This window comes from Sorex fumeus, unplaced genomic scaffold (genome assembly GCF_029834395.1).
Source record: "Sorex fumeus unplaced genomic scaffold, SorFum_2.1 ptg000098l, whole genome shotgun sequence".
NCBI classification, from domain to species: domain Eukaryota; kingdom Metazoa; phylum Chordata; class Mammalia; order Eulipotyphla; family Soricidae; genus Sorex; species Sorex fumeus.
In genome coordinates, this window is record NW_026606155.1 from 86,318,531 (window position 1) to 86,332,903 (window position 14,373).

A 14,373-nucleotide genomic window follows, 5' to 3' on the forward strand; every position below is an offset into this window, starting at 1 on the left:
CACCAGTCTAATATTACACTGTGTTGAAAAACTGGTTTCTGAACTCCAGAAACAAATCTCTCTGTTATAGTATTAGTGTTTGAGGGTCAAAGGAGTAAGACTAGTAGGCTCTCTTACCTCTGTGGCCTGATAGTACCTAAGCACACAGGAGTGTGTCAAAACACAGTTGCTGAGTGAAATCCAAGGCATACTTAAGTTTCACATTACTGACTAAACAGACGCCAAAGATACATTATCTTCTGGGTCTGAGAACTAACACATTAAAGCAAGGACTGCAAAAAGTACTGCCCATAAGCCAAATGCTGCTCTCCAAATCTTCTGTAAATGAAGTTTCATTGGAACACAGCCACAGCCACTTATTCATGTATCACCTACAGCAGCTGCTTTGCTACCAATAGCAGAGATGAGTAGTCATGCAAAATCTCATGGCCCAAAATATTTACCACTTGGCCCTTTGGAGAACAAGTCTGCTGACTCCTAATTTAAAGGAAAACTGAAACACTTCGAAATAAGCCTCTGGGCCAGAGCAATAGTACACCGGGCCTTGCACATCGCTGACCTACGTTTGATCTCTGGCACCACATATGTTCCCTAGAGCCCGCCAGGAGTGATCCTTGTGTGTAGAACAGGAATAAGCCCTCAGCACCACAGGTGTGGCCCAAAAAAGGGAAAAAAAATTTTTTTTAAACTTCACATAATAGTCATGCCTCACTTTCTTATAAAAATTGTTAAAAATTAAAGACAAAAATAAAGTGCATAAAATCTGTAATGATTACTTAGTGAGAGTACACATTACTGAATTCCCTCACATATATGTACAATAATATACATACAGAAAATTTGTCTTTTCCTCTTCTTAAGATGTCTTCTGTCAGTCTAATTAAAGGTTTGTAGCCAAGGAACTTCAGATATGCAGAAGGGAAAACCTTTTAATCTTCCTACACTAGCAAGCGGCTCTATTTCCCAAAGTTATCCATATTTTAGGTGTCAAGAAGACTATTTACACTTCTGCTTTAAAGCTATAGAAAAACGATATATTAGGTTGAAAGTTAAGAAACATTTTATTTTTTCTAATGAGTTTCATATGGTTCAACTTATTTGAACATTAACAACAGATTTATATAGGCTCTATAGTTCCAGGATGAAACATTAATTTTCCACAAATAGAAATAAAATTAGTAAACAAAGTACTTTTTTCACTAGTAGAGAATATTCTAGCAGAACACATTTCAAATACTGTTATTATTCTACTTTGTTAGTGACAAAGAGACTTTGCCCAGAGCTTTACTTTTTAAAGTTCTTTCAGGTATATTATTTCACAAGACCATAACTTTGTGAGACAGATAGTTTACAGAAAATGAAACTGATATTGGAAAGGATCTACTTACTCATAGGCACATGGCCAAGGAGAAGCTGGACTCAAACCTAGTTCCTCTTTCTATTAGACTAGCCCTTATAAGTTAAATCCATCTTTTAAATCAATTAGTCCCTAATTTTTCCTTTCCTATTATCACCACCATTTACACAAGAATCTTATTCCCCAGGGCCAGAGTGACAGTACAGTGGGTAGGGCACTTGCCTTGCATGCAGCCAACCTGAGTTCAATCCCTGGCACCCATTATGATTCCTCCCTGTCCCGTCCCCCCTGCCCCCCATCTTGAGCCCTGCCAGGAGCGATCTCTGAGCACAGAGCCAGTGTAAGCCCAGAGCATCACGGAGTGTGACCCAAAAACCAAAAACCAAACGGTAAAAAAAAAAAAAAAAAAAATCCTATCGAAATCTTCTCAAAACTTTCTTTTCTTTTCTTTTCTTTTTTTTTTTTAATTATAGCTTAAGTAACGTCTCCATTGGAGACCTTGTTGTTACTGTGTCTGGCATATCGAATACTCTCGGTAGCTTGCCGGGCTCTCCGAGAGGGGCGGAGGAATCGAACTCGGGTCGGCCATGTTGGCCGCGTGTAAGGCGAACGCCCTACCCGCTGTGCTATCGCTCCAGCCCTATAAAGGTAAAGGCCCTCCCGTTGATCGTGGATTTGCTCGAGCGGGCCCAGTAACGTCTCCATTGGAGACTTTGTTGTTACTGTGTCTGGCATATCGAATACGTCACGGGGAGCTTGCCAGGCTCTGCCGTGAGGGCGAGATACTCTCGGTAGCTTGCCGGGCTCTCCGAGAGGGGCGGAGGAATCGAACTCGGGTCGGCCATGTTGGCCGCGTGTAAGGCGAACGCCCTACCCGCTGTGCTATCGCTCCAGCAACATAATATTTCTGAACTTTAGGGTTTTGACGAACAAAGTGACTGCACTGAAGTGCCCAAACCCCTCTAGCACAGTCCCTATGTGGCATCTCTAGCCTGATAGTCATTCCTCTCCACATCTCCCTGCTGCTTGGTAATAGGGTAACCTTTTATTTTCCTCTGGAGCAGTAGAGCAGCAATTCTGGAAAGTTGCCACTTACCAGCATCCTTCCGAATCCTGTAGAGAAGAAGATGTCCTTGTTTGGTCCCAACCAGAAGCCATTCCTCTGTAAAGGCAAAGAGCCGTGAAAGGTTAATTCATCTATTTTTTCTTTTGCTTGTCTTTGATCTGAGGCTCCTCCTGGCTCAGGGAATCTATCATGTGTGGTGCTCTAGCAAGTACAGCCAGTCTTGGGAGTTAACTCCCCTTAGAAGTCATCACCCCATTTCTTCAGCTGGCACTTGTAATGAAAACTAGAAGGTCAAGAAAAAAAAAGCTGCTTCTGATAGCAGGTGTTCTTCATAGCTAAGGAATGTGTAGAGTCAAGAAATGTTCGAGAATCAGCCAATCAAAAACATTGCTTGAACAATTACTAAGGCAGTCTTATCAGAGAATTAAAAATTCCTGGTTTTCTTGCTTCAAAATTAAGTTGATGTTTTAAAAATATGGAATATTATATAATCATAAACCAGAGAGCATAATAATGAAAATCAAGCTTGCTAATCTCAAAACTATCAGTCAAAAGTTATCCTTTAAAGGTATAGTAGGTTTTTTTTTTTTTGCTTTTTTTGGGGTCACACCCATCGATGTTCAGGGGTTACTCCTGGCTCTGCACTCAGGAATTACTCCTGGTGGTGCTTGGGGGACTATATAGGATGCTGGAAATCGAACCTGGGTCAGCCATGTGCAAGGCAAGTGCCCTACTCGCTGTGCTATCACTCCAGCCCCAAAGGTACAATAGTTTTAAGGGGAAAAGATACCATATCAAATTAAGCTTACATATTTATTTTCTCAAAAGATTGCTTCACAGATTATAGAAATGTTGCAAAGAGGTGAAGAAACTGAAACCCTGATAAATTATTAACAGAAATATAAAATGGTACTGTAGCTTTGTACAATAGTTTGGAAGTTCCTTAAAATACCATAAACAGGGCTGTAGAGACAATACAGTGGGTAGGGCGCTTGCCTTGCATGCAGCTGACCCAGGCTAGATCCCTAGCATCCCATAAGATCCCTCAATCACTGCCAAGAGTAATTCCTGTGTGCAGAAAGAGAAGTAATCACTGAGCATTGCTGGGCATGACCCCCCAAAACAAAAAATAGCACTGCACTGTAGCACTGTCCTCCCGTTGTTCATCAATTTGCTCGAGCGGGCATCAGTAACCTCTCACAACAAATTATGAGACTTCCTGTTACTGTTTTTGGCATATTGAATACGTCACGGATAGCTTGCCAGGCTTTGCCATGCGGGCGAGATGCTCTCAGTAGCTTGCCGGGCTCTCTGGGAGGGGTAGAGGAATCGAACCTGGGTTGGCAGTGTGCCAGGCAAACGCTCAACCCACTGTGCTATCGCTCCAGCCCAAACAAAAATATACAACAACTATATTAAACTAAGAAGTTTCTGCACAGCAAAAGGTACAGTGACCAAAATTCAAAGACAATCTACAGAATGGGAAAGGACATTCACCCAATACCCATCTGATAAGGGGTTGATATCAAGGATATACAAAGCAGTGGTTGAACTCCACAAGAAGAAAACATCCAACCCCATCAAAAAACGGGGTGATGAAATGAACAGAAACTTTCTCAAAGAAGAAATCCAAATGGCTAAAAGGCACATGAGAAAATGCTCTTCGTCACTAATCATCAGGGAGATGCAGATCAAAACAACAATGAGATATCCTCTCACACCACAGAAACTAGCCAACATCCAAAAGAACAAAAACAACAGTGCTGGTGTGGATGCAGGAGAAAGGAACTCTCCTTCACTGCTGGTGGGAATGCCGACTGGTTCAGTCCTTTTGGAAAACAGTATGGATGATTCTCAAAAAAATTAGAAATTGAGCTCCCATTTGACCCAGCAATACCACTCCTGGGAATATATCCCAGAGAGGCAAAAAAGTATAGTCGAAGTAACATCTGCACTTGTATGATCATTGCTGCACTGTTCACAATAGCCACAATCTGGAAAAAACCTGAGTGCCCGAGAACAGATGACTGGTTAAAGAAACTTTGGTACAAATACACAATGGAATACTACACAGCTGCTAGAAAAGATGAAGTCATGAAATTTGCATACCAGTGATTCTACATGGAAAGTATCATGCCATGTGAAATGAGTCAGAAAGAGAGGGACAGATGTAGAGAATCTGCACTCATCTGGGGAATATAAAGTAACAGAATGGGAGATGAACACCCAAGAATAGTTGAGATAAGTACCAGGAGGTCTGTTCCACAGCTTGGAAGCTGGCAGCACATGCTGGGGGGAAAGGCAGCTCAGATAAAGAAGGTAACACCAAGTAAAGGGTGTTTCAAGGACTCGCTCGGGATGCGAGATGTGTGCTAAAAGTAGACTACAGACCAAACACAATGGCTACTCAATACCTCTATTGCAAACCACAACACCCTAAAGGAAAGAGAGAACAAATGGGAATGCCCTGCCACAGAGGTGGGGCAGGGTGTGTGGGGGGTATTGTGGGTGGGAGGGCTACTGGGTTCATTGGTGGTGGAGAATCGGCACTGGTGGAGGGATGGGTACTTGATCATTGTATAACTGAAACCCAAGCACAAAAGTTTGTAAGTCTACAACTGCACCTCATGGTGTTTCACTAATAAAAAAGAATTAAAAAAAAGAACAATAAAAAGATCAAATACTGAGCTACCATAAGACCCAACATTCAAGCTGGAGTGATAGCACAAAGGGTAGGGCGTTTGCCTTGCATGTGGCCGACCCGGGTTTGATTCCCAGCATTCCATATGGTCCCCTGAGCACCCCCAGGAGTAATTCCTGAGTGCAGAGCCAGGAGTAACCTCTGTGCATCACTAGGTATGACCCAAAAAGAAAAAAAAATCCAACATTCTACTTAATGCAATCTGTGAGAAATGAAAAATATATCCACAGAAAACTTTATGTAAATGTTCACAAAAGCATCACTTGTATTGTCAAAAGGTGGAAACAATCCAGATGTTCATCAACTAATGGATCAGAAAATGTGAAATGCCCATACAATGGGTTAGACATCCATGAAAGAAAATGAATAACGAACCTGAAAACATTTACTCAATGAAAGAAGTCAGACAAAAGCCAAATACTGTATGATGGCACTGTAGCACTGTCCTCCCGCTGTTCATCAATTTGCTCGAGCAGGCCCAGATACATCTCCATTGTGAGATTTGTATAAAATGTCCAGAAACAGATTTATATTGAATTTATATAAAATATACAGAAACCTACTAAGACAAACGATTAGTGGCTGTGTGGGGCTGGTGGGTCTGTGAGGAAAGGAACGTGAAGCACAATGATGATAGTGTTCTAAAACCATGGTGCAGTCACACAACTCAGTGGATGTATCAAACCCCACTGAACTGTTCACTGTAATTGGGTGAGCAGTATGGTGATGTAAACCTCGACAGTGATCTTATAAAAGACAGGCTAATTCTGTCCTTCTTAAACTCCAGTGTGTGTTAGAATTGTTGGAGGGTTACTACACAGAATTCCTGGCCCTACTCTCAGTTTCTGATTTAGAAGCTCTGAAAACGGGCAGCAAGCTTGCACTGCCAGCAAGTTTCCAATGATGCTGATGCTGGTTGATTCAGGGTCTGCATTTTGGGAGATAATGGTCTAGGCCTTTTGATTTCCCTCAACGTGAAAGGAGCCTTTGTCATAGCATCTCTCCAGGACCCCTGTGACAGCTTCGCATGCTCTCAACACTTCAGTGATGTCACACTAGGATGTAAAAGCCTCGGGAACCAAATAGGAAGTCAAAAAGTCCAACGCATGGCATTACAGGTTTTTTTCATTTTTATTGAAATTCTTATGATACATTTCTTATCAAATATCTATTCTGATCCCCAGATGGTGAATGATAGCATACTAAGACATATTCCAGCTCAAATACTGTCTAGCCCTGCATAATGTGTCTCCTTAAAGGTTCCTGGATAAAACTTCCCACCTTAGGGCACAGTGGAGACCATCTTCCCCAAGGTGGGCAACAGTAGCATGGGGTAGGGTGGAAGTGGCGGGGACTCCTTTCATTTAAAGATGGTAGATTTCCAGAGGGACACGGTATTTTTTTTTTCTGGAAAGAGAGTGGTTAAATAGGCAAGTAGTTAAGTAGTCAAGCAAATTTGGCATAGATAAAGTGGCAATGTTTATTGTTGCTAAAGACTGAAACAGATTTGACGTCAGGAGATAATAGGCTGCTGCTGTTCAGTACCAACTACAGCATCCTTGGCGACAATGGGCGCTCATCTTACATGGTGGGAAATAAAAGCAGGCTGTCAAGCTACCTGTATTTTCAAATCTGTGTTCCTGAAAAGCATAGGTGCAGGGAATTTTTGCTGTGAAAATCAGAGTTGCCGAAAGGCTGAGATATGTACTTAAGCATCCACATGGGCCTCAAGATTGCTGACAAGGGCCGGAGAGACAGTACAAAGGTTAGAGCACTTGCCTACCATGTGGCGGCCGCCATGACACTGGTTTGTATCCCAGCACCAAATATGGTCCCTGGAGTATAATCAGATTTGGTGAGTAAGCACACAGTCAGGTGTGACCTCTGAGCACAGAGCCAGAGGTACAGACCAAAAAATAAAAACAAAAACAATATCTTGGGCTGGAGTGATCATACAGTGAGTAAGGCGCTTGCCTTGCATGTAACCAACTTGGGTTTGATTCCTACTCCCAGCAGGAGTAAGCCCTGAGCACTGCCAGTTGAGTGTGTGGTCCCCAAACCAAAAGCAAACAAAAACCTATAAAATTAAATTCAAAAACTGCTGACATGCTCATTGTATGTGGCAAGCAACTGTAACCATCCTTTTCAAGCATAGATCCTAGGCTAAGTTAGGGGCCACCCTCTGTATGTTCCCTTAACAGGCAGCATTTGTCTCTAGCTTCATTTAACTCATATCATGATTTATTCATACTTCCTTGTCCTCCACTGTGTTCCATGGACCCAGTCTCTGTTTCTTAGCCTTAACCTCATTGTCTTTCTTTTACTAGCAGAGATGGTGCTATAGGCACTTACTATATATTTGATGAAGAAATAGTAGAATGAACTCCACTGTGCAATGTCAGGTGCTATTTCTTTTTCTCCTCTAATTTTAATATCACAGAGAGCACTCAAAACATAAAGTGGTGATTTTCTTTTTTCTTGGACCAGAACTGGCAGTACTCAGAGGATAATCCTAGTGGTGCTTGGGAGGGATCATGTGTTGACAAGAATTTGAAGCAAAGGGTCCCACATGCAAAGCTTACACTCCAGCCCTTTGTACAACATCCCCAACCCAGAAAATGCAAATACTCTCTACATAGCTAGTGAAAGGACCCCTTTTCTCTTTAGGGGTGGGTGGGTGGGTAGGAGGGCGAAGGGGGCATACTCAGGACTTACTCCTGGCTCTGCACTAGGGATCACTATTGGACGTGCTCAGTGGGCCATATGGGATTGAAACTGGGTTGCCCATACGCAAGACAAACACACCTTATCCACTCTGGCCTAGGAAACAGAACTCTCTTTAACCCATAGATCTAAGACTTCTTGTGGAGATGTAATTGTAAAGAGGACCCTGGCAAATAAAGACAGGAGAGGTGCATGGCAGTAAAAGCCCCCAGTTGAAGTGGATGAGAAGAACTTGGTAAGCCTAACATAAGGCTGGTCAGGTACTCACTGCTGACAGAAGAGGATTAAAATGCCACCACCACCGCCACCACCACCATAATCAGTTCAAGTATGGGATCTGGCTACCAGTTCTGAGCTACCTTTTTATGGTTGCCAATTTCTGGAAGACCTGAACACTGACAGGAAAGACTGAAATTATTTTTAACTGGTCTCATAAATAAAAGCATTTTATGTTGTTAACCCCTGAAACCATTGACTGGTATTCCAGAACACCTGGGACAGGCGTGCCCTTGCTTTCTGCAGGGACCAATACTATGAAGCTCATGCTCAATTGCCACCACAGCCTGGCAGGATGCTCTTCTACTTCGCCTTAGGTAACTTGGGGAACTTTGGTTATAGTCAATCAATCAATCATCGGTGAGACTACAGTTTAGACTTTAGAGTAACAACAATGAGTTGTTACCTTGTCATACCTAGGAATGGCAGTGAATGATGAGTAATCACTAAGGTGAAGACAAAGGGGAGGGGGCAAGATGTTGCTGATTGGCTCAAAGCTCCCTCCACCCCCAAATACTGCTGTCTTCCAACTAGAAAACAACAGAACCAATCATCTTGACAAGCTGAAGCCCGGTCAGGCTGAGAACTTCCCACTGCTTGTTCCACCAAACTAAAGGCCTTTAAATAAGTCCCAGCTGAGCACAATCAGTAAGGTGAGTTCAACCTTCAACTCTGTCTGCACCGAGTAAGGCAGGTGGGCCGCCCCTTAAAATGCCCCCAAGAAGTCCCTGGAGGCCGCCCAAGCGGCTGGCCTCCCTCGCCCCTCGCGGCAGCATCCGAGACGAATCCCCAGCGCCAGATGCGCGTCCACTTCCTTAAAGTCCTGAGAAGTCCAGGCCGCTCCCGCCCAGACCCCAGGCGCTCACCCCAGGCGGCCAGACAGTCGATCTGCAGGGGCAGCTTTTCTAGGATCGGGACAGGCTCGAAGGCGTCGTGCATGGCGGCGAGCGGAGAGTCGCGGCCGCCGTCTTCGCGCCCGGTGAAGGCCAGACGGTTCTGGCGCCAGAGCCAGGGCCGGGGAAGGTGCACCGGGAGCCGGCAGGGGATCCCCCAATTACAGGGCCCAGGGGCTGGGATCCATCATCAACGCCGGACTTCCGGCTGCGCTAGGCCCGCCCTTTCCACGGCCGAAGCCCCGCCCCTTCCTCCCTGGCCCCAAATGCGTCCTCCGGGAGGGGCTAGATACGCATCCCGCATCCCGGTTTGTGTGTACGTCGCGTGGACCGGCGGCCTTGTCTCTCCTAACGATGCGAGAAAAGGATCTTAATCTTAGGCGTGTGCGAGGGAGTGTAGAATGTTGGTGAGTGGGACAAAGACAAGCCATTTAGGAAATTAGCAAGGACGTTTTAGAAATTTTATCTCTGAAAGTTTGCGTTTTCTTATTTGCAAAGTGACAGTGTTACATACCTACCTAGCTTTGTGGGCGCTTAACAATGCTTGGCACACTAAGTACTCAACAAATGAACAACTTGTTCAAGTACCCCCCCCATATATATATGTATATTTCTCTCTCTCTCTCTCTCTCTCTCTATATATATATATATATATATAGAATTGTTTGGTCTTGAGGTCATTCCCGGCTATTCTCAGCGTTTACTTCTAGCTCTGCGCTCAAGGATTACTGCTGGTGGTGCTCGGGGTGCATATAGGATGCCAGGGATTGAACCCAGGTCCCCTGCGTGCAAGGCAAACGCCATACCCGTCATGCTATGTCCCCAGATGCCTATTTTAAAGGTCGCCTGAGGTAACATAAAAAATCACTGGACTTGGTGGTGGGTGGAGTACACCCAGCTGTGTTCAGTTTCTTCATGGCTCTATGCTTAGGGATCACTACAGGTAATGTTTGGAGAACCGTATGTGGTGCTGCAGGGAATCAAACCTCGTTGGCCAAATGCAAGGCAAGCACTCTACCTGCTGTATTATCTCTCCAGCCCTCTGAAGAACTTATTTAGATACTGGTCTCGGGGGTCCCAGACAGTGCAGATTTAAGGCATTTGCCTTGCAAGTCTCCCAGGCATCATGAGTGATCACTGAACACTGCTGGGAGTGGTACAAAAAGCATTTTAAGAAGGGAAATGTCTTACGGGCCAGGGAGACAGCTCAGTGGTGAACCCCATGCATACAGGAGTCCCAGAGTTTTTTTTTTCTTTTTGGGTCACACCCAGCGATGCACAGAGGTTACTCCTGGCTCTGCACTCAGGAATCACCCCTGGCGGTGCTCAGGGGACCATATGGGATGCTGGGAATCGAACCCAGGTTGGCCGCGTGCAAGGCAAAAGCCCTATCTGCTGTGCTCCAGCCCCAGGAGTCCCAGAGTTTGAGCCCCTACACCACATGGATCCCAGAGCACTACTGGGTGTCGTCTGGGTGTCATCTGCCCCAAACCTCCTGGTCCAATCACATAACACTGGATGGCCTGGTGAGCCCTGACCCAGTTCAGTATTGCTGAAAGTGGCCACAGCACACTGGGGAGCACACTCTAAAATGAAGGAGACTCAGTCCTCAAACCCAAGGAACCACCAGTGCCACCAGTGTGTGTGTGTGTGTGTGTGTGTGTGTGTGTGTGTGTGTGTGTGTTGGGGGTGTAGGTTTCAGCAGTCTTTTCAAAATTTTATTAAAATTTTATTTTAATAAAGTAGTTCTTGATATTTGATTATATTTAATATTTGAATACCATCCCACCATTATATCTCCCCACCACCATATTTTCGATGTTTCCATTCCAAACCCCAACCCCTGCCCCAAAGCAGAACCAAAATAATTTTTGTATTGTTATGAATACATGGCTAAGGATGCGCCAAAAACTTTCCTTAGAGGGGAGTGTATGAAGATTGCTGTATTTCACCCAGGGGCCTTCTATAAGAGATTACTAATATGCTGTTAAAGGTCGAGCGTATCTGTAAAAATATATTTTAAGATTGGTTGCCTTTTATGAGCCGGGAGTGTGGGGGCGACTAAAACCTCATGGGAAGGGGGGCGTTTCGGTCCGCCCTTCATGCCCTACCGAGGCCACCAGTTGCCCCCACGAGTGGCTCTCCAGCACGGCCACAGCCCCAGAAGCACAACGACCTAATGCAGAACCCAGCAGCTTGGAGCAGAAAAGTGAAAGGACTATGCGTTAATCCAGGCAATCATTTCTGCCCAGAGAGGAAAGGGTGTTGCTCCCTTCCGCCCTCCTCCCTCTGGAAAGAAAGATGGCGGCCACATGGGAGCCTTGTGGACAGCAGGTATGAGCCGGGGGTGTGGGGGCGACTAAACCTCATGGGAAGGGGGGCGTTCTGGTCCGTCCTTCACGCCCTACCGAGGTCACCAGTTGCCCCCCGCGAGCGGCTCTCCAGCACGGCCACGGCCCCAGAAGCACAAGGACTTAATGCAGAACCCAGCAGCTTGGAGCAGAAAAGTGAACGGACTATGCATTGATCCAGGCCATCAAGTCTGCCGGAGGGGAAAGGGTGTTGCCCCATTCACCCTCTCCTCTCTGGAAAGAAAGATGGCGGCCACATGGGAGCCTTGTGGACAGCAGATATGAGCCGGGAGTGTGGGGGCGACTAAAACCTCATGGGAAGGGGGGCGTTTCGCTCCGCCCTTCACGCCCTACCGAGGCCACCAGTTGCCCCCCGCGAGCGGCTCTCCAGCACGGCCAGGACTCCAGAACACAGAAACCAATTTCTTAACTATCTGACTTTCAGTAGAAATACTTCCAGGGTCAATAGGTAAAATAGCAGAAATCCAAAACCAACATTTAATTCTTGAACCCAGCCGTAGAAAGCAAATCACTTCACAATGCTTTTTCAACATGTCTGATTTGGGGGGGGGTAAACTCTAAATAATAGTGGTGAATCTTTTATTGAAACAATGAATCTAATCAAAGCAGATAGAGTGTTAACTAGAATTCATCTGCCTCACAGGGGCGGGGAGGGGTGGGGGGTGGGGTTTTATTGGGGTTCTTCATGGTAAAAAATAAGTATTGGTAAAGGGAAATGTGTTTGATATTTGCATGACTGAGACATAAACCTGAAAGCTTTGTAACCTTTCCCACAGTGATTCAATAAATAAATTAAAAAAAAAAAAAAAGATTGGTTGCCTTCTACTATAAACCCCATCTAATGTAGTGTGCTTTTCTTTTTCCGCTTTTTGGGTTACATCCAGCGATGCTCAGGTGATACTCCTGGCTCTGCAGTCAGGAATCACTCCTGGCACTGCTTGGGGGACCATGTGGGATGCTGGGAATCGAACCTGGGTCAGCCGCATGCAAGGCAAATGCCCTCCGCACTGTACTATCACTCCAGACCCTGTAGTGCGCTACTCTTGGAATCTGAGTGGTGTAAGGTATGAGGTGTTCAGGAATAGGTTCACTCATGGGTGAGGCCCAGCCTGAGCGTGTGGAGAGCGGTTGAGTTCTGGAGGTTTTTGGCTGTCAGGGCTGGGGCCCTTTAGGCGGGAGGAGCCTCATTCATCCCCTCTGGGATGCCTTGAGTGAAACAGCATGGCATGGGGTCCCTGTTCAGCAGTCTTTTTTTTTTTAATGTAGGAGTTTTATTCAGCCATTGATTAGACTGATCCTGTTCAGCAGTCTTAATCCCCAAGTAAACCCACATACTTCAAACTTTCTTAGAAGCTCTGCAAGAATGATATATACAATTCCTCCTCCCCATCCCAGAAAACAGAAGGCATGACAATGAAATGAATTTAGTCTCAAAACTGTAAAAAAAGAAAAAAAGAAATGAATCTGTAATTGGTCAATTAGGATCTCTACTGCATCTTTACTAAATGCTTTCTCTGACTTTATTTTGGTTGGGGGGAGGATTGGTGCCAGGGAGTGATCAAAGGGCCTTATATGTATAACGCAATGCATGTGTTCTATCACTGAGCTTTACCCAAATAATATTTCTGACCATCTAACAGTTTTTTTTTTTGTCCCTCAGTCTTAAGGAACTGACAAATTTGCTAAACAAGTCTATCATCATAGAAGCTGAACACCTTAAAATTTTAGAATTGCTAGTTCTTGGGTCAAAGAAGCCCATTTAGTTCTAGGCACACCAAGATCAAAATAAACAATGTAAACTCTAACGAAAAACAGGCAATGTGATACTGCAAATTCCTTCTGAATCTAAGATCATATAGCAAATCACTGTAACATAAGAAATCACGAAAAAAAAAAACAAACAAAAAAACAATGATTAGGTCCCAGGCTTTAGAATTTTTTACCATATATTCCTTGAAACAATGCTGTTTTCCTAGTCCCAAGTCAACTTCTAACTAAGTCTCAAAATATATTTGGCTACACCATGGCCTGGAGGCCAGCCACACATGCTAGGGGAAAAGGCAGCTCAGACAGAGAAGGGAGCACCAAATAAAGGGTGTTGGGAGGATCCTCCCAGGATGGGAGAAGCATGCTGAAAGTAGACTATAGACCAAACATGATTGCCACTCAGTGCCTCTTTTGCAAACCACAACACCCAAAAGGAGAGAGAGAACAAAAGGGAATTCCCTGCACAAAGGCAGGGTGGGATGGGGGGGATGGGGAGGTGGGAGGGATATTGGAATTCGTGGTGGTGGGAAATGGGCACTGGTGGAGGGATGGGTATTTGATCATTGTATAATTGAAACCCAAGCACAAAAATTTGTAAGTCTACAACTGTACCTCATGGTGTTTCACTAATAAAAATTTTATATATATATATATATATATTTGGCTAATGTCCTGCTGCATTATAACTATTATCACTTGGTTAAGTTTTTATAATGAAAGAATACACACAAAGGATAGTAATACCAGTCATTTGCTAATGGATTAACCTAAGATTATAGTTCTTCAAGTGTTCTTGGGCAATTTTTCTAATCACCACAGCAAAGAGCAATAGTGAAATGTTACGTAAATGTTAACACTTTCCCCGAAAGTTAGAGTGAGGGAAGATTGTGATCCTTGGTTTTAACAAAAAGTAAGGTGGTAAATAAAAACTAAGAACAAGTCCCACAGGGCTTTGGAAGAGCGACTGTTAAAGAAAAGTCTATAAAAGTAGAAATATAACTGGTTAAGTGAGAGTCTGGTTCAAACCCCAGGATTACCCCCAATACCTTACACGAGGGTGATCCTAATGGTTTGACCACTGATAGTATGTGTGACCCTCAGTGAGCAGTGTAATCAAGTGTGGGTGCACCATAACCACGTGTTAGACCCCCGGACATCACAGCAACAACAAAAGGGAGAGGAAGAGGGAAATAAATAAGAAACAAATGAGAGAAGCA

The 14,373-nt window shown here is 44.5% G+C and overlaps 1 protein-coding gene across 2 annotated transcripts in view; it reads right to left on the minus strand.

Moving 5' to 3' along the window:
* Positions 1–9,211, minus strand: part of VPS39 (VPS39 subunit of HOPS complex) — a 42,562-nt gene extending 33,351 nt beyond the window's left edge. For both annotated transcript variants that reach the window (XM_056134273.1, XM_056134274.1), the window contains exons 1-2: positions 8,991–9,211; positions 2,454–2,519 (exon numbers count right to left, since the gene is read on the minus strand). In XM_056134273.1, the coding sequence (XP_055990248.1) occupies positions 2,454–2,519; positions 8,991–9,063 (139 nt within the window). In that variant the 5' untranslated portion in view covers positions 9,064–9,211. The remainder of the gene's footprint in view (positions 1–2,453; positions 2,520–8,990) is intronic.
* Between the last annotated feature and the right edge of the window lie 5,162 nt (positions 9,212–14,373).